This window comes from Hippocampus guttulatus, chromosome 8 (assembly GCF_054856545.1).
Source record: "Hippocampus guttulatus isolate MCC_2025c chromosome 8, RoL_Hgut_1.0, whole genome shotgun sequence".
Classification (NCBI taxonomy): Eukaryota; Metazoa; Chordata; class Actinopteri; order Syngnathiformes; family Syngnathidae; genus Hippocampus; species Hippocampus guttulatus.
This window is the reverse complement of record NC_141268.1, coordinates 4546116-4574071: the sequence shown is the minus strand read 5'-3', so window position 1 is coordinate 4574071 and position 27956 is coordinate 4546116. Positions and strand designations below refer to the sequence as shown.

Below are 27956 nucleotides of genomic sequence, written 5' to 3'. Positions count from 1 at the left end.
CACCTACTCAGATTAACTTCATTTAAAACAGGTCATGGAGTTTGCAGAATGAGTTGACCTTTGAACAACTGAAAAAAATAATAATAATAAAACATGGTGGTATGCGAGAAAGACCCTCCAACAATGTGTATCGAACCCTCTGAATCATACTAGAAATCATTTAGTCGAACACATTATTATTATCAGCATATTTTTTATATTTTTTAAATCACCTTGGTCAAGTATGGGTGAGGGGTGGGGGGATGGGGGGGTGATCACACATGGACACGAACATTCAGGTTGAAAGGCGGTTTTTCCATTTCACAGCGATGATCTGTGACGCACTGGCCACTCTGGCATCATCCACCCTTGAAAGTCTATTTGCAGTTCTTGATTAAGGTGCCTTTGCGTGTCTATCTCCTGCATGGACTACAGCCATGTAGACTGTGCGCCTCTCCTGCGCTGAATTTAAAGGGAATGAGAGGGACCGCTTCAGCTTTGTTCATGCTCACAACAGCACAAATGCCCATTCCTAACTGCGCAAATATGAAAGACAAATCCACCCATGTGCACAGTTCAACCACCCTTTGTGCTGTACTTGTACTGGGCACGAAAATCGGGCCCCTATTTGCATTTTACATTTTAGCACACAGTTGAGTCACAGTGCTTCTTTTCCTAACAAAAATTCATCATATTACGGTATTTTGGGATCTTGTTCAACATTCCAATCTAAATTGTTTTCATACTACTACTTTGAATTTTAACACTAACCTGAATAACAGCAAAACCGACTGTGGAAATGTCTGGAAGTTGTTGTTTCTGTTGATGTACGTCCCATCAACCAAAGCAATTTTACCAAATATCTGCAGAGAAAATGCAATCCAAGTGAAAGAGTGTGTTTTGGGAGACATATGCTAATATCTATATTGTAAATCAAGACAAAACCTGTGCAAAGTATGTCTGGATACCTGCATTCCAACAACAGCATATATAAAGAACAGCATTAGAATGAGCAGGGCCACATAGGGAAGAGCCTACAACAAAAAGGGACAAAAGAAAAATGCAAAGCAAGGACTGTATGGATTAAATTCAACATAATATTTGCACGGGGCACAAAAGTGCATTTGCCTCAAAATTGAGAGGTGTGTTTTCTTTTTTTTCCATTTACATTAGCAGCAGGATGAAACTGACCTGAAGGGATTTTATGAAGGTCCATAGCAGATTCCTTATTCCTTCAGATCGATTCAAAAGTTTCACCAGACGCATAACACGAAACAGTCTGAAGAATGTGATTGACACACTCATATTCTCCGCAGACTATAGAGAGGGAAAAACAAGAATTTAACAGTCAGAACAACAGCTAAAAAAACTTTTCAGTTCCCACTATCATGTAATTACAACTCACCGCAATTGCTTGCATAGGATCAGCTTCCTGGAAAAAAAAAAGTTTCATATTATTATTATTTGGTGTTGTGTCAGCATTGGCACTATGGACACTTCATTCAGGATTGTACTTGATAATTTAGTCTTCAGTATAGCTGACATCACATCACAGTTTGTGGTTAATTATGTGAAGAAGTTACATATTTTGGAAAATATACAGAGTTTTCAATATAGTTTTCGGATAGAATGTGAGAGAATGTGACAGTCGTGCAGTCACAATACATTTAATGATATAGTTACATCGCAGCCTTGCAGACAGTAAAGCCCTCCAGAGGACACCAGCGCCGCCTGCGTGAAGAGGAGGTTGAAAAGAGGTTGGAGTTTATCAATCATACAATTTCATTTTGTGCCAGAACACAAAAACACGATTCACTGATGAATAACAAAAGAGAGCACCAGCGAACATTTTTCATCTAGTTCACTTTAACCTTGATAATTTCATTGGCATAATATTGAATATCAGATGCATGTATTGTAGGCTAAATTGTCAATTCCATTTGAGTGAAAAATTCTGAAATTCTGGGTTTTGGGTTGTGTGTGTCTTTGCCAAAAGGGGAAAGGTAGAGGCTTGGCTCAGGTATTAGAGCAGTTGTTTTCAACACATAAATCTAGGGGGGGGGGGGGGGGGTTGTTTTTGTTTTTCTCTCGGGTCAGTCACCTTCAGCAAAATACGAAACCTTCACTTGCTTCTGGTGCTGCATCAACAGTGTTTGAATTTTTTTAATTGGAATGCTGTTACTTTTATTACTTTGCTGCGGTTAGAATTTATTGCATTAATCAGGGTGAAACTGGGCACATAAAAAGAAACTTTAATTATCTTGCCTGAAGAAAAGAGCTCAACAATTGAAGCCCATTTACCATTACAGTGGGCCTATATAATACAGTTTTTTTTATAGAATTCTATTTTAAAAAAGTGCAATGAAGTACCGGTAAATAGCAAAGTATGGCATTCAGAAAAAAAAAGGGTAATACTCACATCAATTTCACTCAGAATCACGTCTATTACACTTCCAATGACGATGACAAAGTCAAAAACATTCCAGGGGTCTCCAAAGTAACCCTGTTGGAAAACCACAATGTGGGATGATCAGTGAATGGCAGCTGCCATTCATTTGTACAGCTACAAAGCTCAATTGAGTTTTGCCTTAAGATACAAGATTAATTTGTTTCATGACTGCACTCATAACTCAAAACATTTCTTTCTCAAATTGTCTCTTCCCATTAAAATGAACAGAAACTATATTAATCCGTTCTTGCATCCTCACCCTTCCCCCCCAAAAATGTATCATTTGGTGCAGAAAATTGGACTCAATAATATTGTTTTGTACATGATTAAAAATATGTAGTTTTGCCATAATTAATCAGAGTTAAAAAGCATTAAACAATTTTTGTCACACTGTATCAATTAAATGACCATCGTGGTTGGATGGGGGCACTATAAGCACAGCTGCACACAACTCAAATCTTCTGAAGCTGATTAGGAACCAACAATCGCAAAAAAAATCTCCACTCACCGCCTCACATTTGGCGATTCAACACAAGGACTACATGCGATGTGAACTCTACAAGCGTGTTTTGCGTTCCGAGGCTTCTTATGTTTTGTGTGCATGGTCATTTTTTTTCTAATCCATAAAAAATATTCAGTGTCAGTCATGGAAGACACTGGTTGCTTCAGTGACGTGGGCGATGTAGATGTAGGCAAGAAGATGAACAAAATGTGGATCTTCAGTATTGCTCGTGCTCATTCATTTGAATGTAATCAGCGCGGTATGTACATCACACGCATATATTTATACCAGAAGCTATTTCATTCACAGGTACAAATGAAATTATAAAAATCCTTTAAGTATTGTTATATGTGCACAGTATGTGTACTATATAAATGGCATTTTCTAGTGCTTGGTGACGCGTGCATTTTGATCGGCTATAACTTGCCACCACATCATGTAGCTTCAAGGTCAAGGTCATATTTTGAATCGTTGCGAAACCAGTGGCCGAGACTAGGCCAGGCGTGAAAGCTTGTAGCAGAACCTTGCATGCTCTTTGCTCGACTCATCAGTACGGCACTAATCAGTATAATAAAGAATATATGACTCTGAATAGTGTCATAACGTGTGTCTACATGTGTTGCAGCACCATTTTTAGTTCAATCAGATGCTGAAACGGTTAACAACATGCTATTTAGTGTTAGCATGAAATTTCATCTGTGCTGTATGTTACACATACGTACAGCACATTTGACAATAAGTTGTATTCAATTCAATTTAATGAAGCTTTTTAATGCAGTAGGTTTAATTGTCTTTGTTTTGTTTATTTTGACAGTTCAAACTTCAACTATGAATGGCAATGAACAGCTTCACGCCTCTTTTTTTTAAAATAAGTGCTCACTAATTGTATCTACATATGCTGTTTATTGTGAAGTGTGTTGAATCACTGCCACCATACATACAATGCTCGTATTGTCTGTGCTCGCAAGTCAAAGCAAAAAATAATAATAATAATAAAGAGTCAAGTGATGGCTTGTTTTCTCGAAAAATATGAGTCCGTCTCTCAAGGCACCACTGTATCAATCATATTTGTTGAATGGTATCTCTGATTATTCATAGACTAAAAACTTGTCATGTGGAGCATGTGGACTATTTAACATGTATTTTTTTTTATTTCTAACTTATGAAGTGATGTATAATAGAAGGTATTATTCTGAAAGAGAAATTCCAGCATAACAGACATCCCTTATGTGATGTGCACTTTTACCAACCTTAGCTTTGAAGGCCATCAGTTTCAGAATCATCTCCACAGTGAACAGCACAGTAAAAATTACGTTCAGCATGCCAGATAGGTGTTTCACATGTTCTGACTGGTCACAGTGCTGTGGGTCAAAGTACAAGCATAGAACAGTCATGAAGAGGTAAGCCGGAGGGAAAATTACAATGATTTGGTCTCATACATTGCGGTGAACCCAAGATATTGGCGAGGGAAAGTGACCAAGGTAAGCCTCAAGTGTCTGATGAGCCCCTTCCCCATCGGGTTTGAATTTCTCTATAGATTCCAAAAGATGGTAGCAAAGCACTATTTATATGTAAAGGAAAGTCCTCAACTCACTTCCCTGTCACTAAGATGCCACCAGATGATGCCAACGTTATCTTCTAAAAAATAAAAACAAATTTTATTAATAGGCGAATTCACGAATGCCAAACCGCGGTTATGCAGGGGCTCACCATAGCAAACATACAAAACGACGACATGGAAATTTGACACCAGGCCTTTTATTCATCCATTTTCTATAGCGCTTATCTTGATCAGCGTCGTGGGGAGGTGGAACTTATTACAGAAAGGAAGAGTACTGTATGCCTCGACTGATTACGTAGTCAATCACAGGACACAGTCATAGACAACAATACAGTATATGCACTTTCACATCATTGCTGAGTGGGAGCTGAATTTCCCCTGCCTGCAGTCATATCAGTGAAAAACAAAGTCCGTCCTGATGGTCTCCAAGTCATAATTGTGAAAAATTCAACTGTTCATCCAAGGTATTTGTCCCATGATCTACCATATGGAGTAAGTGTGATGAAATCTGAGCAATGTAAATGACACTTGCACTTGTAATTTCTTTACTCATGTCAATTTCAGTAAGTGACCTGACCTCGTGGTCAGTACTTTTGCCATGCAGATCTGATGTTCGGTGTCTGAATCTTAGTTCTGAACTTTCCTTTTGGAATTAGTATATTCTTGTAGGTCGAGTTCTTCCTGGACACTCCAGTGTCTTGATACGTCCACAAATATAATCAATATGTTAGCTCAACTGAGGACTCTAAATAGTCCTTCGTGTCATGGGGTTGTTTGAGTGGATGCGGCAGTCTAGTGTGGACCCCAATTCTTGCCTAAAGTCAGTTGGGATAGGCTCTAGCTCAACCCGCAACAACTAATGCGGACAAGGGTTATAAAACCTGGATGGATGGACTTGATTGAGTCTGAATTATACTTGTTTTCAGATGCCTGGAATGGAATTAGGCAAAAGGTCGATACCAGGGGTCACCAACGTGATGCCCATGGGCACCAAGTAGCCCCCAAGGAATACATTGGTAGCCCATGGTCCTGTTTTTTAAAATTACTCACCGGTGACGGGCATTGTGATTGTCTCGGAATGGTGTCATGGTGATTCTTTCTAAAGAAATATATGTACATTTTTGCCTTTTGATATTTGTCTCTTTCCTAATTATTGTGAGAAATCATCCACATGTTTTCACACAAATGAATATCATTAAATATTAATAATCCCAAAAAGTAGCTCTCGGTTTCAAAAATGGTTTGTTTTGTTGTTTGGCTTTTTTTCCAAGATGCCACCCAAGTAGGCAGCAAGTGCTCTTCAAGAGCCTTGTGTTTTTTTGTTGTTTTTGTCTTTTGTTTTGTCACATGGTGTCGTTGTTATGCATTTTTGGCCACGACATTCGTCAAAGAAGAAGAATCTGTGCTTGGTGGTTGCGCCTTCTCGGCGGCACATGTGTACCAGCACTGATTTTGATTGGGAGGAATGTCGGCGCCATTTGACTGTCGTTGCTGGACAGCCCCGCGCTTGTGTCTTGCGGCTGAAATAGGCAGCATTTTCACAGCCCCATTTTGTTCAGCGGAAAGATCGGTGCTGATGGACAGTCTGCGGCTGGATGGATGCATGGCTTGAGGAGCCGACGATGAGAAGAAAGGAGCGTCAGCGCAGAGCGCCGATGCGTATGTGGAACTGGGAGTCGCGGCTTGGAATTGAAGCGGACTTACATGGGACAGAAGATGAGAGCCAATCTCTCTTTTTCATTAATGGATGCTACAGCTTCTTGTTGCTTTCAAGCTTTGCTTGTAGCAGACGTGTGCACATTGCAGCATTGACGGCTTTGATCCACTGGTGAAAAGGACACTTTGATTCGCTCCTCTTTCATCTATAACTGCTTCAGACAACAAAGTGTATGCAGGAAAGTCCTTAAGTTTGCACCGTTGTCTGTCTACTGTGTTGGCTTGCATTATTTTGTCATTTTATGTTAACTTTTCTATTGATTGACACCCGCAGCGGCTCCTCTTGTTTTATGTTGTCTTGAGAGGGAAGCAATTTCATCTGTACTGTATGTTGCACATACAAAATGTGCTGTATGTTGTACATACAGCACATTTGACAATAAAGTTCTACTTGACTTGACTTTGTGTTCATAAATGGATGGTGTGTGTTGTGTACATACCTGCATTCCCAGGCACATGGTGTTGAGCATGATAAGAAGGAACATCAGGTATTCAAAGTAGCAGGAGGTGACGATGTACCACACTTGATATTGGAAAGGGTTCTTGGGAATATAACACCGTAGTGGCCGGGCCTTGAGAGCATACTGCACACATTGGCGCTGGAAAATTTCAAGAAGGTGAGAGCAAATACAAGGTGTGCATAGTCCACATACACATACTGTAATTAACAAGTTCACTCGCTGGCGTTATGTTTAAGCCTTGGGGGAGGTTGCAGTGCCATTCTCGTACTGTGTACAGTTTGTTTTATAATGGGTGATGAAAATAAAGACTGAGCTAGTTAAGCCACAACAAATTGGGCATGTCTAAATGAAGCGGATGTATAAAATGTTAAAACAACATCACGTAAAAAAATTCTGTGTCATTTAATGGAATGTCTGTGCTATGAAATGTGCAGATTTTAAGATCAAACAACAATTTGGAAGTACAAATTTAGTTTAGTGACACTTAAGTGTGCTAAACATACCGTACCTGGTTTTTGTCGAGCTCACAGTTTTTATACTCTTGCTCTCCTTGTTCCTGGAAGGTAACGATGACGAATCCCACGAATATATTCATCATGAAAAAGGCAATCAGGATGAGGTAGATGATAAAGAAAATTGAGATGGCAACTCTGTTGTTGTACACTGGCCCTTGATCCTCTACATTTGAATCAATGGCTTTGTAAAGGATCCTGAATGAAACAAAAACAAACCAAAAGTGCAGACAGACAGACAGACAGAGCCCCCCCCACACACACACACACACATTCAAAGAGAGAAAAATAGGTTGGTTTATTTCAGTGGTGAGAAACTCCTAACCATGTGCATTTTGGTAATACTGACAGAAATGTACTCATACAAGGCCTTATACTCATAAACAGCACAGGTGCACTCGAGTGCAAACACGAACATATCCTTTTTTTCGTGCTCATGCAAGCCTCGATGCACTTGTATTAAGGGAATTTGGTTCACTCAAGGCTAGGCTGGGCAGTCCGGCGGACCTAAGGCTTTTCCTTTGACGTGCACCTGACAATGGCTGAAAGTAGACTAAACTTTACAACTGGTGGAACCATGTTTAACAATTGACGATTTTGGTGAATTTGACTGAGGTGCAGCCAGACAGATTCTGAGGACGTGTGGTGGACGTCATCGTATTTCATTCATAAAGATGGCAAAGACCACGGCATGCATCGGATTCTCTGAATTGGTGCTGAAATAAATTCTTTGAAAACATTAATATTATAATTATTATTATCCATCCGTCCATCCATTTTCTATTGCGCTTATCCTCACAGGGGTCACACGCGCGCTGCAGCCTATCCCAGCTGCCTTCGGGCAGCAGGCAGGGTACGCCGTGAATCGGTTGCCAGCCAATTGCAGGGCACACATAGACAAACAACAACAACTATGACGCGCAGTGACAAGCAAAACAAATAATCGGTGTCCAGTACATGGCAAAAAGTACGTAAAGGACCTGTGTATTTACTTTTTGTAACATTTTATGATGTAATGTAAATATGTGCCTCAGTTTGGCCTCAGTTTTGCCCTCAGCAGCTCCTCCATTTGGATGCATATCCTGGGTAGAGCATAAATGAGCCATCTGGGGATTGAAAAATTCCGCTGTCATAAATTAATTCCTCAAATGATTTGTTTCTGTGAAACTGTAGTCCCGTAATTGCACCTCCAAGCATTCCCATGCAATTTCTGAGAATTACAATTTTGATTTCAATCTATTAGAAACCCTTATTAGAAAGTCATGCTCATGACTCACTTTGGCCATCCTTCAAATGTCGAAATGGTGAAGAGCACCAGCATGCCATTGAAGATGTTATCAAAATTTAGTTCTGAGTTGGTCCATTCCCTCTGACGGGCCTCCATCTCATGAAGTGCTCCTTCCTGATACTTTATATACCAACCTCTGAGTAACAAAGTTAAAGGGAAAGAGACAGTTCAATCAAATCATCAAGCAGCAGGAATTTTATAAAAACTGATATTCGACTGTGAACAAACTTTTTAGACGATGACAACCTTTCATACTAGAGCTGGGATGCCAAGGCATCCTACGTGCTATACTTGTGTTTTATTTTCAGTGCTATCACAGGGCTCCAGACTAACAGTTTTTACGAGGACCACAGGAGCCCCAAACTCATAAATTATGGAAGTGCTGGAAGAAAACTTAGGGGCACACACGATAAATAGATTTGCAAAGTTAATATTCACATTCTGCTCCATTTTCACTGTTTTACTGATAATACTTGCAGAAACTGCATATTACAATGTTTTAAATTCACATTTTATTGTGCTAGTTTCAACACAACATAAACTCCAAGATATACAGCATGATCCAGAATACTAATGTATGGCGATGTTTCTCACTTAGCTCTCGGTGAGAAGGCGTGGACAGCCAAAATCCCTATTCGTTTTTCTTCTGAGTGGGCGTCAAATCCCTGGTTTATTTTAATTATATGAGATTAAAAAATATATATTTTATGCCTTTTCCGCCCGACTATCACAGCCAGCAACAACACCCATACAAGGACTGACTCATGGCTTTGTCTGTGTGTGTGGCATGTCCACCAAAATTGCTTCCGGCAATGAATTGCGGGAAAAGCCCAAATCCCTCTTCCACTTGAAGTGTTTATGTATGTAATGACACAATATTGTCAAGTGTCTCGATGTTGGTGGTGTTGCCCTAAACATCAAAGATGAATAAAGTAATCTTTAGCAGGCAATGCTGTCTGTGTATTAATAGATGTAAAATTTGGCGGTGAAGCTGTCATGATTCTGTTTGGGACCAACAGGTGGCACTGTAGGGCTCTCCCTGCAGCTGCACACCTGTTGGTCGTTCTGTAATTATTGCTTTAAAAGGACTCCCAGCCCAACCACTCATTGTCGGGTCATGTTTGTTCCGGTCATGTTTCGGTTATTGGTAGTTGTTGCTTCAGTCATGGTTTTGGTTTGCTACTTTGGATTCTTTTTGTTTTCCAGACTTTGTGTGTTCTGGATTCCGTTTCCTTAGTATTTTAATACAATTTGTCAAGTTCACCCTGCTCCTCCCTCCTGCCTGCTTTCTGGGGTCCACCACTACCACGTACGTGACAAAATGACCCGACCACCTGGACCCCGCAGGGACAAAGGACTGGTCCCAATTCCACCATGTGCCTGGCGGAGCACGTCTGTGGCCGACACCCTGTTCCCCTTCAGGCAGTGCTGGTCTTGCGGCTGTCCCATGTTCCCCCTTCAGGCAGCGCTGGTCTTGCGGCTGTCTCATGTTCCTCCTTCAGGCAGCGCTGGTCATGTGTCTGTCCCTTGTCTTCGTATTGTCAAGCCACATCTACGGTAGGCCAAGCCTCGTCACGTGTCTGTTCGAACTGAGTCACATTCATGTCCACGACAAGCCGTGCAACGCCCACGTCACGTCAGGCCGAGCCCCCGTTCATGTCCGGCTGTCCCATGTCTCCCGATACGTCGAGCTCCGTCCACGACAGGCCCAGCCAAAGGTTTGCCGTCTCTTTTCATTCCTGTTCCTCGGCGAGGCAAGCCTTTGGATGACTTTGGGATGTCAGGGATCCGTCTCTTGAGGGAGGGGTACTGTCATGATTCTGTTTGGGACCAACAGGTGGCACTTTAGGGCTCTCCCTGCAGATGCACACCTGTTGGTCGTTCTGTAATTATTGCTTTAAAAGGACTCTCAGCCTGACCACTTATTGTCAGGTCATTGTTTGTTTGCTGCTGTCATGTTTGTTTCGGTCACTGTTATGTTTTAGCTTCAGTCATGGTTTTGGTTTGCTACTTTGGATTATTTTTGTTTTCAGGACTTTGGTTCGGATTTAGTTTTTTTCTGTGTTTTTTTTTTCCTCAAGTACAACCTGCTCCTCCCTGCTTTTTGGGGTCCACCACCACCACACAACGTGACAGAAGCATCACTTCGCATTGCTACCCTTTTTCCCTTCCTCGGGTGACGGTATGAACTGACTGGGGATCAAGTGACCCTGAGGCTAACCCCTGCTGATGCCCATTTGAGTCTTGCTGGGCATTTGACAGTCACATTATTTTCCTACGTCATCACAACATACTGTTTATGCCGCCACCATTTCGGTGATAAAAGTCTTGTTACCGAAGTGTGGAGGAGTTGTGTGTCAGCAACGAAAAATATTTAATTACAAAAGAAAATAATTGCATGAGTTGATTAAAAAAAAATACTTGTACTATTTACTTAAGGTGTAAATTGCGAAGATTCAGGTGTAGTCTGGAGCCGTGGATTGTCAACTATCCATCAACAACACAAGCAAATCCCATTTCACCACGTTTACGTAATTGCTCATTTATTTCAAACATCAATGTGCATACCTGCATTCTTCCTCAGTCATTTTGTCTGGGTCTGTGCAGGAATAGAACTTCCCCTGGTAAATAGTTTAAAAAGGATTTTTAGCTGATGATCACTTTCTATGGTTTTGACATACAGCATATCAAGTTAAACTACAGTAAAGGTTTGCTAATAGGAATTGTAATATACTTACCTTGAAAAGCTGAACCCCAATACAGGCAAACATGAAGTCAAGTAGCATGGTAACCAGCACAATGTTTCCAATGGTCTTGACAGCAACAAACACACACTGGACCACGTGCTAGAAATCAAATTACATCTCAATACATCAAACCGCATGAACCCAGAACCCTGATCTTGCCGTCTAATCATACACAGTACATGTTATATACCTTGAGGCCCTTTGCTCGATTGATGGCCCTTAGCGGTCGAAGTACTCTCAGCACCCTGAGAATCTTAACCACTGAGATGGCACTGGATCTAGGTTGAAAAATCAAATGGCCTGATTTATGAATAAGGGTGATTACGAAATTACCTGTTGTTTCTGTAAGTGTTAATAAACTAACGTGTATGAGACAATTAAAAGTGTATATATTTCAATAGTTAATATTTTAATCATAATATATTCAATTGGAAAATATTGTTATCCATGAATTTTCAAATTTACAAAAAAATCCCCCAAAACATTAAGATCTCAAAACATAGCTGATCACTTGTATTCCCAAACAGAGTAATCAGATTTATTGGTTGAATGCTATGCATGGTTGATTTCGGACATCTCAGAGAAGCCCACTGAAACACATCAAATTTGGGTGTAAAATGTTAATTCAATGTGAAAATCGTCATTTCTGAATTCCTCATGTCAAAGTACAGTACTTGTGGTCTGTATTAAAATACTACAAGTGGCTAGCGCTAGACGGTCTAAATTTGTTTTTAGGCAAGGTGTCCTCATCAATTTGTTCATCACTCTTTCACATTTTCTGTTTATTTTTCTTGAATTTACAATTTAAATTTTGACATGGTGGATCATAATATACGGTTGAACAAGTTGGAAACTTGGGTAGGACTAAATCAAACAGTCCAAAAATGCTTCAGGTCCTACTTAACGGAATGAATTTATTTTTGACAATCGGAAGTACGGCTGAATGATAAATTGCACTTGCAATATAATATACCGGTAATTGCAATTTGACAAAACACTATTTTGTAATTGCGAAGACAAGCCATTACGGTGAAGTGTTGCATGTTCCAAGTGGACCAGGGGAAGTCCATCCATGCTTTTATCTCTAGTTGACGATTGTCGTGGTCTTTTGCCTGGACTCCCGAAAATGAGCATAAAACAACTGTAGCTCAGTTTCTGACCCGCACAAAGGGATCAGAGGATATGGCTCGAGTCCCAGTTCCAGTCTTTACAAGGGATCCTAGCCAGCTATACAACAGATATTAAAATAATGTGACTGTTCTATAAATTAATGAACGGTGTAGTGACTTCTATGTACATAATTCACCACCAACTGCAAACGTGTGAATTCAATGTTTCATATGCTTGTCAGAGAATTCACGATCATTTGGTAACGGGGTAGAAATAATTGCAGTCCCTTTAAGGACCGCCATGTTAGTCTGATGTTTCTATGGAAACTGACTTTCGGCGGGTCTCGTGTGGCGCGGGAAGTTTTTTGGTGTGCTAATAAAAAAAACTACACACTCTCTCGGGTGCGAACGTGAGAAATTGTCGCTCTCTTCGAGTTACTACAATTTCCACAACGGTTTAATTTATGAATACATGAAAGAAACGCTGCTAATGGAATATAAACCTGATCGGATTATAACCAAGGTCTGCAGATGTGGGTCAAATAGCAGAGACCAGAATTTTAAGCAAGCATGGTCGACAAGCATTTTATACCTTACATAAATGGAATAAGCTGCCAACAGAAGTTGAAGTCAGCCCCAAGGGTGAATGCTCTTATGTCAAGGTTAAAAACTAAATGGTATTTTCACTCATGGATATGATTGAGCACTTTTAAAGAAGTTTTCAAGCTCATTTTCATAAAGGTTTTTCTTGCACTAGACATTCTTTTCGTAATTTATCAAGCTGTGTTTATTTCTGTACTTTGTTTTTACGTCTTTAGTTCTCTATTTTTAAATGCTTTTCAATGTTGTATTTGTAATAAGTGAAGCACATTGAGTTACCTTGTGTATGAGATGTGCTCAATACATTGATATAAATGCTGTACTGTATATGAATACAGCATTGGTTAGTAGCTCCACAGTCAGGAGGTTCTACCTTTCCCATCATCTCTCCGTCACATAAACCTGACAAAGCCATCCAGAACTTTGAGTTAGTGAAGAGAGTTTGGAATCCACTTACTCCATTCCCATCGAGAGCAACGATACACTGACAACAAGTAGATCCAAAATGTTAAAAGAGTTCCTGCAGAAAGACCCTTTGTGAAGAAAGGCACCATACGTTGTCATCTGAAAAGCAACGGATACAACAAATGTTGGGCCGTAGGATTTAACACTTTGGAAGCAATCTTTTTTTTTTTTCCAATGTGAAGAATATAGGTTTTTCTTTTTTAATTTTTTTTTACCTTGAGTACAATCTCTGCCGTAAACACTGAAGTGAAGACTATATCAGCATACGCCAACACCTGAGTTGAACACGAATTGAAAACTGCAATGGCATTCTATACTGTAAGTGTGGATCAAACTTTTGCTTTCTATTGTTTTCGAGACTACACGAGCATTTTCTTTGCCACCTGGTTTCTGAAGGACATTGGGTCGATCGGATCCTCGGCTGCTAAAGAAACGGATGACAGCAGGATGAAAAGCAGGATGATGTTGGTGAATGTGGTTGCATTTATGATGCGATGGCACAGTTTCCGGAACCTAAAAAGGGGTTTTGAAAAAAAACAAAACAGAATTTGATCAATTCTCAATATCAGACTACTGTAAATGTTTGCAACAATTATATTCAATGTAGGTGCCGCTGCTGTTGCTGTTGCAGTTGAGCAACCTCCAACTGGGTCCCAAAGTGCCTCCTAAAGCCGCAGCGACAGCAAATATTTTTTTTCAAGTCACATTTATTTAGATAGGCCATAACCTTTTCATGCACCCTGTAACCTGATAAGCTGTCCACTGTAGCAACCGCTATCCCTGAAAGGTTTAATCACAAAAAGGTCTCAAAGGACTTGCCCACAGTTGACAAACATTTGCATTTATTTTCAACCATGATGGTCTGTTGAAAGATCACAAAAAACACTGGATTACACATGAACCACAAAAGTTTAGCTTGGTTCCATGCCTTGGCAACACCCCACAACATTTCACAACTTGATGAATCCACTCCTTTTTTTCCCTCTCCCTGGGACGGCATGTGGTGACTCGGCGTGGCACTATCACTTATCTTCTCTTCTCCAGGCCCTGAGTCTTCAGCTTCCTGCCCTGCTACTGTCATTGGTGGATGTCACCCCATAAACTCTGCCGTTCAATTATTACCAGCCATCACCTATTTAGTTCAGTATAAAAGCACCCTATTGGTTGCTGCTCACTCTCACTTTTTATTTATTTATTTTTTTACACACACACACACACACACACACACACACACATCCCTCACATGCAAATTCCTACGTTCTGTTATTTTCTAAGGCCCAGTTTCTGGGGCAAGTCAGAGGCTTCCATACATAGAGTGAAACTCCTCTAGAAAGAAACCTACATGGGCAAAAATACCCCCTAATATGAAAAAATCTTAATGCATTAACACCATTCCCATTCTCCTGCCCCCCATAGGACGAAAAAAAAACCCCTGTTGCGTTATACGAAATCATTTTCTCTGCTCTAGCCTCGCGAAGAGATTCACTACAACAAAGTCTAATCCAACAGCGACCGCTACTGCTTCGTTCGGAAACTGCAACAGCAACCACCACACTGGTGTACACAGCTCCTAGTTTCCTGAACGCAACATACTCATAGCTGCTCTGCCATTGGCTTACCGAGCATCATCCGTTGTAGAGGAGTTTCACTGTACTTCACTCCAAAGTTCAGCTAGCTAAGCTAACAGCTACGATGGACAGACTCTCCCACCGCCTCCAGGCCACCCTGACAGTACTGGGCAGCTCCTTCAGCCAGAGACTGATACACCCGCGCTGCAAGGAGAGGTGCCACCACTCGTTCCTGCCGACTGCTGTCAGGCTACTGAATAGTCACACCTGAAAACTTGGACACAACCCCACTCACCCATTTTAAATATATGCATATATGCAGTTGCATATATACTTATATCTTATATTTTACCTTTTACATTGCATCCTGTACTGTGGACAGTTCATTTTTAAAATTTATTATGTGCATGCAAATACTTCATGTTTTTCTACTTTCTTCCCTCCAAATGTTGCTGCTGAAAGTTGAGAATTTCTCCAATGTGAGACAAATAAAGGTTTTCTTCTCTTATCTTATAATCCCCAAGTAGGAAATAATGTTATTCACACCAGGTTAGAGGGGTATGTAACCTTTTTGTACTTTTTTTTGGTTAGAGTACTTTAATTAGTCAGTGTCCTGATTCTGTTTGGGACCAGCAGGTGGCACTGTAGGGCTCTCCCTGTAGCTGCACACCTGTTGGTCGTTATGTCAAGTCAAGTACAACTTTATTGTCAAATATGATGTGGTCATGTTCTCGATCATGTTTTGTTGACTGTTAGTTTTAGCTACAGCCTGGGTTTTGTTTGGATTCTTTTTGTTTTTAGGACTTTGTTTATTTTGGACTGCTCCTCCCTCCTGCCTGCTTTTTAGGGTCCACCACCACCTCTTAACATGACAGGTTGACCCGACCACAGACTGGACCCTGCAGGGACAAAGGACTGGTCTCAATTCCACCATGTGCCTGGTGGAGCACGTCTGCGGCCGACACCCTGTTCCCCTTCAGGCAGCGCTGGTCTTGCGGCTGTCCGATGTTCCTCCTTTAGGCAGCGCTGGTCTTGCGGCTGTCCCGTGTTCCCCCTTCAGGCAGCGCTGGTCTTGCGGCTGTCCCGTGTTCCCCCTTCAGGCAGCGCTGGTCTTGCGGCTTTCCCGTGTTCCCCCTTCAGGCAGCGCTGGTCTTGCGGCTGTCCCGTGTTCCCCCTTCAGGCAGCGCTGGTCTTACGGCTGTCCCATGTTCCCCCATTACGTCGAGCTCCGTCCACATCAGGCCAAGCCCAGCCAAAGGGTTGCTGTCGATTTTCGTTACCGTTCCCCGGCCAGGCAAGGGTTGCCGTCGCTTTTTGTTCCTGTTCCCCGGCGAGCCAAGCCTTTGGACGACGATCCCTTGAGGGAGGGGTACTGTCATGATTCTGTTTGGGACCAACAGGTGGCACTGTAGGGCTCTCCCTGCAGCTGCACACCTGTTGGTCGTTATGTAATTAGTTGTATAAAAGGACTCCCACCCAACCACTCATGGTCGGGTCATTGTTTGTTTGTTGTAGCTGTTATGTTCTCGATCATGTTTTGTTTCCTGCTAGTTTTAGCAACAGCCAGGATTTTGTTTGATACTTTGGATTCTTTTTGTTTTTAGGACTTTGTTTATTTTGGATTTAGTTTTCTGTCTTTTTATCAATACAATTCGTCAAGTGCAACCTGCTCCTCCCTCCTGCCTGCTTTTTGGGGTCCACCACCACCTCGTAGCGTAACAGTCAGGCACTTGCTGCTACTAGGGCTTTGGTGGGGATTTACTTGGGCAGTTAAGATGGTTCTCTTTATTAGTTCCATCCATCCATTTTTGCGTGGCGTGCTGGAGCCTATCTCAGCTGTCTTCGGGCAGTAGGTGAGGTACGCCCTGAACTGGTTACACACGCAGACAAACAACCATCCGCGCTCACATCACACCTCGGGACAATTTCGAGTGTTCAATCGGCCCCATCATGCATTTTTTTGGGATGTAAGAGGAAACCAGAGTACCCAGATAAAACCCACGCAGGAACAGGGAGAACATGAAAACTCCACACAGGAAGGCCAGAGCCGGAATTGAACCCTACACCTTTGCACTGTGAGACCAAGGCGCTAACCAATCCTCCACCAGGCCGCCTTTCGATACATGAAGTAAGAAGTTTGTTATTCACACCAGGTTCCAGGGGTTATGCCACCTTTTGTATTTTTTTTGGTTAGAGTTGTTTTGGTTTGGTTAGAGTTTTGGTTAGAGTTGTTTAGTCAGTGACTTGCTGCTTTGGGAGGTGGGGAGCAGGGGGGCGGGGGGGATTTCGTTCGGCAGTTTAGCTGGTTCTCTTTCTTAGCTGTTTTATTGAATTCTTTTGTTTGGCATACTTCCACCAGTCCCTTGGCCTGGTCCTGAGGCAATTTGTGTTGTGCATTTACGTTCCCGTTCTGTTACCCCATTCTGTGGTCCAAAATACTGACCTTTAGTTACACCATTAACTTCTGTTGACTGTGTAGCACTGTGTTAGAACTGTTACCTGACCTGGGTGAACCTAGAGTCTACAGGCTGTAACACTCGCGAGGGGCCTTTCTGGTTAAAGGTATATTACAATCATAAATATTTATAAGATAACCTTTATTTGTCCCGCAATGGGCATTGTTTCAGCAGCAGGAGTGGATACAAGAAATACAATAATAGCAGAAGACATTTGAACAGGAAGTACCGGTACATTGCACAGAATAGAAACATAATTTCTTCTACTTGCATAAACTATCCAAGTCAAACTATCACCAATGTTATTTATTTGTTCACTAACTGGAGTATTGAGTTTTAATTTTAACATTTGAGGTCTGATTGATGTCAGGTCTACTTTCTCAGCACCCTGAGTTCCAGCGTGCGTGCATGGGTGTGTTTGTTATGGGTGTTTCTGACAGTCTAATTTAACAGACTTTCTTTCAGTACTATTGTTGAAAACAGAATCGGTAAAGGCTCATGAACCCATACCTATTTTTGTCGATGGCACATTGAAATCTCAAATCGGCCTGCTTTGATTGAGGCAGCAACGGTGTCCACCACGACAGTGTTGACGCAATAAATACATAATAACAAATATTGAAGCCATCAGTTATAAACATTTACGGTAACAAAGTAATGAACATGTGGTGAAATCGAACTATAGCCAGATTTCTTTTTATCCTAATGCGTTACATATGCATAATAGGGAGACCTGGGACAAATAAATGTGTCATTTACACTACAATACATTTTTATTTAAATAGCACTTTCACAACAGCATTTTAAAACATTTATGTCTCTAACTGTGAGCTCTTTTGACCAAGGTCTTGGTCTAGGCCAGGGGTGTCAAATTCATTTTTGTCGCGGGCCACATTGTAGTTACTGTTTGCCTTGGAGGGCCATTCAGAATTTTGGGAAACCATATCAATGTTTAATCCCCCCAACATTTTTACATACACAGTGCACAACAAATTGATTAATCACTAGTTTTAAAATCAGAAGTCAAGAATAATGAATGTAATTGTGGAATACATATGACAATTTAAAATTTTGGTTCACACTTTAGCAAGCATCATGGAACTTGACATGCTTGATTTGCTTTCACGGGCCACAAAAAATGATGTGGCAGGCCATATCTGTACCCGGGCCTTGACTTTGACACCTGTGGTCTTGGGTGTTCAAACTGCAATGCAAAATTGCCTCAAGTGTCTACTAATAATGGCATGGGAAAAAAAAAACAGAGAGAGGAATGAAATGTTACAACTGACCATATGGTCTGAGTGAGTTATAACATTGGTTTGGGCAAATATAACATGAAGATGCACGCTGGAAAAATTGTACACAGCTTTCACCCTGTCAGCGCACAGCAAATGTGTACAGTGCATTATTCATCCAACCATCCATTTTCTGAACCGCTTTATCCTCACAAGGGTGGCAGGCAGGTGCTGGAGCCTATCCCAGCTGTCTCCGGGCAGTAGGCGGGGGACACTCTGAACCAGTTGCCAGCCAATCGCAGAGCACACAGAGACGAACAATCATCCGCGCTCACACTCACACCTAGGGACAATTTGGAGTGTTCAATCAGCCTGCCATGCATGTTTTTGGAATGTGGGAGGAAACCGGAGGACCCGGAGAAAACCCACGCAACAGAACATGCAAACTCCACACCGGAAGGCAGGAGCCGGGATAGAACCCATGACCTCTGCACTGTGAGGTCAACGCACTAACCCCTGGACCACCGGGCCGACCCAGCGCATTATGAAAATAAATAAATAAATAATCCCATTTTGGATTTTGGTTCAAAAAATTTCATTCATTAAAAATGTTCATTTGGCTCATGTATGTCGTTGACTGAGCAGCAAAGAAATATGTGACAAAAAAGACAACGATACAACGCGAGCACACATGCCGTGTACTCATTCGCTTTTCCCAAATTCACAGGCCTGCTCCACTGAAGGCCCCATTTTCGGCCGCATGATGTCACTTCTGGCTCGACTCGACCGGACGCGGTATCCAAATTCACATTAAACCTGTCCAAATTCGCCGCGGTTTATGTGGTCCATGGAGGCAACATGAAGAGGAGCCTTTGAAGGCGCCGAAGGACCCAACCTGTGAACTGTTCTACAATTTGGAAACCACGTGCAGTCAAGTTGTGCTGGAAGTGACGTCATGCAGCCGAAAAATATGGCCTTCAAAGGATGCAGCCTGTGAATTTGGACACAGCCATTGTCTCACACGAGTGTCACTTGCCGCTGAAGCAACAACTACAAGCCGACAGGGCCTCTAGCAGTCCACTTGCCACCTCACCAATCCGCTCAGGCTTGGGGAAGGATCCTCCATATTTAGCGAGTATATCTCTGCACAGTTAAAGCCCATTCTGCAACGTATGTTCGAAGTGTGGATGGTCGTTTGTCATGCAGTTCGCATGACTTCTAACAGCCTGAACTTCCTTCATCAACAACGTACGAGACGCAAATGACACATTGGCTGGCTCTGTCATCGAGCCCCCCAAACCACAGATCCATTTCTCCCAAAAGTGAGTGTAGAAACTTGTATGTTTCAGTGTGCGAATCAAATATCACACTCTTGATGAGTAAAGCATTCATTTTTAAATAAATAATAAACAGAGTCGACTATTTAGCGCGTCGGCCTCACAGTGCAGAATTTGCATGCTCTCCCCATGTGAGGGTTTTCTCCGGGTTAATGGAACATTCTAAATTGTCCCTAGGTGTGATTGTGATCACGAATGGTTGTTCGTCTATGTGTGCCCTGCGATTGGCTGGCAACCAATACAAGGATAGCCTCCAGCATGCCCCGCAACCCTTGTGAGGATAAAGCAGATCAGAAAATGAATGGATGGATGGATGGATAATAAACAGAGAGCGAATAGTGGCAAAGCGTACGCACTTCTGTTAGTCATCTACATTCCACTAAGCCCTGGTCATTGGCTCAGCCACAGAAGGTATGGTGGCCCATGTGTGATGAACAACATTTAATCAAATCATCTACAGTGAGTTAGGAATTTAAGACCGTAGCCCACTGAGGGGCAAATGCTTGCAAGTGTTTGCAAAAGTTACCGATGTTGATTTCTCGACAGGGTTTGTTCAAACTCGCAAATGTTTGCCCGACATTCTGCATCAACTTTAATGTTTTTGCTTATCGCAAGGAAAATTTGTTCAAAATTGACAAGAAAAACTACCGATGACCATTAAAACTGAAGGTGACCTTGAACGAACCCTGACAAAAAAATTAATATCTGCTACCCTCACAAAAATTCATCGCACAGTGGGTAACGGGCTTTAGTCCACTTTGTCCTGCTTTTAAAATCTCTGACAGCCTGAGTTAGTCTACTTATATACAGTATACCACCAAAGATGCTGAATATGAATGTTTAGCATCTTTGAAAAAGTGTGAATTTTAGAAAATGATTCTATTTCGTCATAATGCTTCTGAAGGATTATTATTTAACGTGAAGCATCTCAACCCTTTTACTGTAATACTGATTATTCAACATTTAGTTTAACGGTGCATTTACAACATTTTTTATTCACATCTTGTGATGAAAAGCATCACTTAGGTCACTCTCCACTTGACAATAGTTTTTGATATTTTAGATACTAAATATTGAAGCCAAAATGTACTAACCATTATGACTATTTCCTCATTTACTTGCATCAATTTCTTTGTGCTCTATAAATACAGTTGAGTTGAGTTGAGTTGAAAATAAAAAGTGGCATAAATCATGAATCATATAACAAACCTTAATTTAATTTTTATTTGTTTCACAAATCTCGATTCAGTGATAAGAACTCCAATATATAGGTGGTTTGATTTTTTTTTCACATACCTCCATTATGTTATGTGTTATGATCTCAGGTTATGAACAGGTGTAATGCTGGTTTGACCGCTTTTTTTTCCCATTGATTATTGTTTACAGCATTGCACAATTTTTTTATAACTTTCCAGGTTGCGTGCATTTCCATCATTTTATTAAAATATAATGGAAATGAATTCATCTCGTTTCTTAGTACAAATAGTGTTTTTAAAGATCGCAAGTGAATCTTAACTCAGGGAGACAAGAAAAGTGTGCTGTGAAAAAGTACATCAATGTAGAGAAATTAAAGATTCCTCAATGATCGTTTTGTAATCGAATCGTAGCCCCCGAATTGTAATCGTAATCGAATCACAAAGTGCCCAAAGTTTGCCACGACTCCAAAAAAATGATACTCATAATTATGCCTCTCTCTCTCTCTTTCTTTCTCTCTCTCTCACTCACAGTGTTGCTGTTGCCACTGAATGGGAACCAGCCATCGCTCATTTCCGTGTTTAACACAAATCAGGAAACAAAATATGACCGTAATTTGTTTCCCTTGAGCTTGTTTTTGCCTTCACACGTAACACATTCTTCTGCTTCTCTGAGTCCGCCGCTGCACCAATGTAGAATAAGACATGGCAGCAGAAAAAGAATGTCTTCTGCATGTCAAAGTACAACTATAATAATTTTCTTTTGTCATTTCTGAAAAAAGAAAAGAAAACAACAAAAAAAACAAATAAAAAAACACAACCCCCCCCCCCCCCCCACCTCCAACAACAATCAACAGTCACGTACTTGTTTTGTGGTCCAAAGATGAAAAATGAACTGGCTTCTGGCATAGGTACCGCTTCTTCCTTTAACTGAAGATCAGCCATTGGACGAGGTCTCGGGCTGTCTGGGATCTCAGGGTCCTCTTCTTCATCATCACCTAATTACCATGAAGACAGGAATTAGCATGTATTGCTCAAAATTTTTTTGAAATAATGAAAAATGCAATATTGACGCCATGTGTTTACCAGGAAAATCAGCTGGAGGGAAGGGGTCTTTAATTTCATTCACATTTGATTCAAACTCGTCAATTTTGAGCTGAAAGTTGAGAATGTGATTGAATACTTTCATTTAAAATTAATTTTTTTTTTTTAATTTAATTAAAAACAAAACAAAACAAAACAAAAAAACCTAAGCTTACCTTAGCAGTCGTGGGGATGCCCTCAACACCCTTGGCTCTCTGCTCAGCTAACTTCTTTGCAAGATTAGCTTTTTCCTCGGAAGTCTTGCTGGGCAAGTTGGCCCTATCAATCAGGAAATTAACATGATTGGTGAGTTGTTTATATGACAAATATCCAGTATATTGTCATATAAACTATAAATGTATTATAAATAAACTAAATATGTGTCCCGCCTACTGCTGGGATAGGCTTCAGCATGCCTGTGACCCTTGTAAAGATTAGCGACTCGATTAATGGGTAGATGGATTAATGGATCTGATTAGGAAGTGTGTGGTCCTACATGGTCCCCCAATTGCACTGATGAAAATTTGTGCCCCCCTCCAGCATTTAAATTGCCCATCTCTGTCATACATTTTGCAGTGAATGGGAACGCATGATGGAAAATTAACCTGAGTGCTTTCTTTTGCTTCTTATCCTCTGCTTTCTCCTTCTGTGCCAAAGTTAAAGACTCAGCCTCAGCCAAATTATCAACTGCAATGGCCAGGAAGACATTTAAAAGAATGACTGAATAATTTTGTAGTCAAAGAATATAACATAAATTTGATTACTGGGAAATATGCATGCAGGCAAATTTAAAGGATACAATTTCCACAGACAAACAGGATGATGAAGTAGATGCTGACGAGAATTCCGGGCATGCTGGGTCCTCCATGTGCCATTATTCCATCATACATGACAGTATTCCAATCCTCTCCTGTAAGAATCTGAAAGAAAGTTTAGGGGTGCGAATTAAAGGGTGACGCAGGAGTGGATTTTCAATCCCGTCCCATCCCACTTGCAGTAAATAATCCTGTCCCATCCTGCTTCAGGTGAAAACAACTCCCATTTTTGTCCTGCTCCCATTCAGAATGACACCCGCTCCCGTACCACTCCCATTTTGGAGCTCAGCAACATTGAAAGCAGCTGCACATCTGTCTAAGACTTTACACTCCCCAAAGGCTTAAATAATGAAGAACAAATCTTTTGATGCCCTAAGACTTTTGGAAAGTGCTGGATATTGTTATATGATATGAAAATATTCGTAGGGTGTAAATATTGTTCAAGTTTTTCATGATCAATTGTTCTTAAGCATTTTTAAATGTTTAAATTTTGATTTTTAATGTTAATAAAAGCCATATAATCTGAATCCATTTCGGATTTTGTTGAACGAGTACTTTGTCGAATGTTTGAAATTTTCATCATCCGTTTTTTTATGGTCTTCTTATATTTAAAAAAAAAAGACCTGTTTAGTCAGCCGGTGCTTGTGGCAAACTAAATTCCTGTTACCGCAAAATATTTTGCAAATATATCTTGAGTCACAATCAATCTACGGAATGCCAACTGGAAAACCGGAAACTACGGTAGGCCAACTTAGATGACTATACATCATACACTGAAAACGTCTGTCGCACCCTGCCAGTGCAAAAGTTAGTGTAGAGCCCTGTTAATGACTTATTTACCCAAATGATTCAATGTGTACATCAAACACACTCATCTGATCAAGAATAGGCAATTTTCTGCTTCAAACACTGGGTTAATTACCCACATTTTTTTTCATCATTTGGTTTGTTAAAACAAATCGAACAAGTGACTCTTGTCTTGAAGTTGCTCGTCTGATTGTTGTTGTTGAACGATATGGTCAATCGGTGCGCTTAATAGCCAGTGGCTATTTTTCACCGCCAGTGTTAAATACTTTTCATATAATAGATAAGATGTCCTTTGTGTACTTGTGTTTCCTAGAAATGCTCCAGAACCACTTGTAAAGCCTAAAAAAAGCAAAAAAGCCAAAAAAAAGTAATGTATTCTTTGTTACCTGGAAAACGGTTATCAGGGCTTGAGGGAAGCTATCAAAAGTGCTGCGCGGTTTCGGTTGGTTGGAAAAGTTGAACTTTCCTCCAAACACCTGCATACCCAGCAGTGAAAAGATAACAATAAAGAGGAAGAGCAGCAGCAGCAAGCAGGCAATGGAACGGACTGAGTTCAAGAGGGAAGCCACCAGATTACTGAGAGAGGTCCAGTATCTAAAGCAAACAAGAACAGATCAACAATACAATTATTCAGGTCGAAACAGTCACTTGCTAGACCATTAATTGCATTTGGTTTAGAGAGAGTAATTTTCAGATAAATGACTTCCATTTTCTATACTGCATTTCATTTAATCTAACAAATGTTTTTTATAGTCTTTGTAAATCAGAGCTGCCAAAGAGAACCCATGCAAGGTCAGGGAGAACATCATGAATGCAGGTGGCATGGTGTGACGTCATAGGCACACAAACAGCCAGCTTCCAATACAAAGCAAAGAGGAGCAGGCTTGGAAAATATGTAACGAAGAAGTCGTCGTAATCGTATTGCATTTTTCGACTGGTTAGCACGTCCGCCTCACTGTGCAAAGGTGTAGGGTTCGATTCCGCCGACTCTGTGCTGTTTGCATGTTCTCGCTGTCCCTGAGTGGGTTTTCTCTGGGTACTCCAGATTCAAGTCAAGTCAAGTCACTTTATTGTCAAATTCCTCCCACATTCCAAACACATGCATGGCAGGTTAATGGAACACTCTAAATTGTCCCTAAGAGTGATTGTGAACGTGAATGGTTGTGTGTCTATGTGTATTGGCTGGCAAACAGTTCGTGGTGTACCCTGCTTACTGCCCAAAGACAGCTGGGATAAGCTCCAGCATGCCTGCGACCCTCATGAAGATACTCTATCAACTAAAGTTGAACATCTGATGATTGTATTGTGATGTGTTTTAGTCATGAAAAAGACTCTATTGCAAAGTAAAGGACAAAATTTACCTGGTGACTTTGAGCAAGCGCAGCAGGCGTATGCAGCGCAGCACTGAGATGCCCATGACCGACATAATGTTCATTTGTACAAGGATGAGTTCCATAATGCCAGTGGACACCACGAAGCAGTCAAAACGATTGAAGAGTGACATGAAGTACGAAGACAAGCCAAGAGCGTACATCTTCATAAACATCTCCAGGGAAAACATGAACAGCAGTAGATTATTGGCAGTGTCTGTTCATTGTGGATGTCGTTTCAGGCCACAGTATCGAGTAGTGTCCAAAGGGGGGAAAAAAATACAAGGCAAGGATTAAGAGTTATTCACCTAGATTTCGAATAATACATTTTTTTTAATTCAAGGTTTAAATAATTCTGTTATAAACAATGAAAACATCAGATTATGAAGTGAATCACATTGCCGTCTTATTGTTTTACACTCATAAAAAATCAATATATAATGCATTGAAAAAAGAAATATCAAATGAACACAGCAAAAATAACAATAGAATAATGTCATAAATAAATTTGATGGATCTCCATAGGCAAATGCTGACTGATTGATTAAAGCTATGATGAAAAAATACAAAAGTAAAAACAAATAAATACATTTAAAAAAGGGCTTTTTCTTTTTTCATCAAGATGCAATAGCTTCTAACACACCAGAAAAGGGCAAAAATAACATTCACGATAGATGGAATATAGTTTTAGTAGTTAAAGGGACAAATTAATTTCTGACTGAAGCCTACAGTATGTACACTACTCACAAAAAGTTTGGTATGTTTGGCTTTCAGGTGAAATTGATAGAAAATATAAAACGTTCACGCTACAGTGATATCATGAAAGCCGGACGTTTAAGTAGAAGCATGCACTGGTGATTTCCCCACATCAAACAATTCATTGAAACTAAAGTGAACAACACTGGTGGGTACACCACAAAAAAAAAATCAATATCTCAATAATTCGTCATGTGCCCTTGAGCATCAATTACAACGTTGTCTCATGCTGTTCACAAGTCGACTTACTGTCTGCTGCACAATGAATGATGACTATGTGTTTCATTGGCCAACTCTATCCATGCAGAAAAGTCAGGGGATTGGTCTGACCTTGCCAGTTTGAGAGCCTTTCAGACTGCTTGTGGTGTTCCGTTGCAATAGCTAGCGTATTGAAGAAGACCAGCATAATCACCCACCAGTAGAAAAGTTTGGACTTAATGTACGCCCGGCATTTACGGCGTAACCAGCGGTTCCACTTGCGAGCCAGTTTACTGTGCAAATGGGAAGAAGAAAGAAAGTGCATTTACAAAAAAATGTGACTTAATCATAATGAAAATATGGACTAAAAACAATTATGGAATCAGTGGCGGCTGGTTAATAGCGAGCAGCAGCTAACTTTGAAATTAGAGAGTACAGCATTGGTTTTGAATCCTGGCACCACGCAGGACTTTGCCAAAATATTTAATGTTGTTTCTTTTTTTTGTTGTTGTTTTTTTGCTCTGCAGTTGGTCTTATTTTTCACTCTAAGTCCAGGAAATGTCTCACTCAGGGTAATTCAATGCTGATTTGTATGAACATATGTATGTATTTATTTATCATTTATATGACCAGGTATGGTCATTAAGAACAGATTCTCATTTTCTATGCAGATCTGGCTGCGGACAGTAGACCTGAATATTGTACTGAATATAAAAACAATAATCACAATTATATATGTATTTGTATGAATGGATTTGTGTATATCCATACATAAAAGATATATCTATAGTGCCTATCCTGGAGAAAACAGCACCAGCCACCACTGATGGGAATAAGAAACTAAAACCTACTAGTAATACAATATTAACTGCATTGTGTCCATTTTTCCAACACTTCCTGCCTGAGATCCTCCATTTTCGGTGGGGAGCAAACCTGAGTAGACACAGTTAGTGTAGTTACTGTGACTGCAAAATATGGCCTCAATAAAGGTCTTTTACTTTCATTCTGAGTGACAAAGATATTGGAGAACAGGCTCTGGAGAGCAGTGTCGGGTCTCAGAGAATTTACATTGCATTAGTTTGGACCAAGATCAGTTTATGTATTCTAGCAGGGTGTGATGGTAAAACCACTAATATATACAGTTGTGATCATAGGTTTTCATACCCTCGGGGCATGTTAACTTATGAGCAAGACAGGCGGCAAAAGGGTTAATGACCCTCTCAATTTCAAAAGTGCACCAGGGAGCTAGATTACGGGAATCAGTCTGCTGGGTTCATGACTTGTCGTTACAGATTGTCACGTGAGGAGCCGAATTAGGACACAGAAGTTGAAAAGTAAAATGAATTAGATATGTATCTTTTTTTTCTGCATCATTTTGCTGTGTAATTCAGTGAGTGACGGGTGTCCAGCCAATCATACGATACGATGCAATGTTCTTTTAGGTTGGAAATCCATTTTCTTTTTTTGTTCATTGGGACAGTGCACTTTAATCAACAAATGAGATGTGTGAGATCTTTTTCAAGTGAAAAAGGTCTACTCTGCAAACCATGTGGCGAATCTAAAGTTGTAAGCCAATTTTCCGATGCAAAATATGGACTCAATGGAAGCTGGACTACCCTCAAGCGACACATTCAGCAGAACAGTCATTTGGAAGCTGTTGGAATTCTACAAAGACTCAAGTGTACAGCGATTGGGGAAGTGAGAAGGACCGACGTGAAAAATAAGGTAACATTTAAGTCAGATTTGTGG

At 40.7% G+C, this 27956-nt stretch overlaps 1 protein-coding gene across 1 annotated transcript in view; it reads right to left on the bottom strand.

Annotated features, from left to right (window-relative positions):
• The window catches only part of LOC147200894 (dihydropyridine-sensitive L-type skeletal muscle calcium channel subunit alpha-1-like), a 68013-nt gene that overhangs the window by 14309 nt on the left and 25748 nt on the right, over positions 1-27956 (bottom strand). Inside the window, exons 9-33 of the mRNA XM_086117655.1 lie at positions 27059-27140; positions 26340-26500; positions 25245-25470; positions 24270-24477; positions 23061-23181; positions 22867-22981; positions 22438-22540; positions 22265-22334; positions 22044-22176; positions 13773-13902; positions 13605-13664; positions 13382-13488; positions 11406-11493; positions 11207-11314; positions 11037-11089; positions 8458-8604; positions 7177-7378; positions 6648-6806; positions 4181-4291; positions 2399-2482; positions 1663-1710; positions 1385-1411; positions 1171-1296; positions 948-1013; positions 751-842 (exon numbers count right to left, since the gene is read on the bottom strand). Coding sequence (XP_085973781.1) covers positions 751-842; positions 948-1013; positions 1171-1296; positions 1385-1411; positions 1663-1710; positions 2399-2482; positions 4181-4291; positions 6648-6806; positions 7177-7378; positions 8458-8604; positions 11037-11089; positions 11207-11314; positions 11406-11493; positions 13382-13488; positions 13605-13664; positions 13773-13902; positions 22044-22176; positions 22265-22334; positions 22438-22540; positions 22867-22981; positions 23061-23181; positions 24270-24477; positions 25245-25470; positions 26340-26500; positions 27059-27140 — 2827 coding nt within the window. The remainder of the gene's footprint in view (positions 1-750; positions 843-947; positions 1014-1170; positions 1297-1384; positions 1412-1662; positions 1711-2398; positions 2483-4180; positions 4292-6647; positions 6807-7176; positions 7379-8457; positions 8605-11036; positions 11090-11206; positions 11315-11405; positions 11494-13381; positions 13489-13604; positions 13665-13772; positions 13903-22043; positions 22177-22264; positions 22335-22437; positions 22541-22866; positions 22982-23060; positions 23182-24269; positions 24478-25244; positions 25471-26339; positions 26501-27058; positions 27141-27956) is intronic.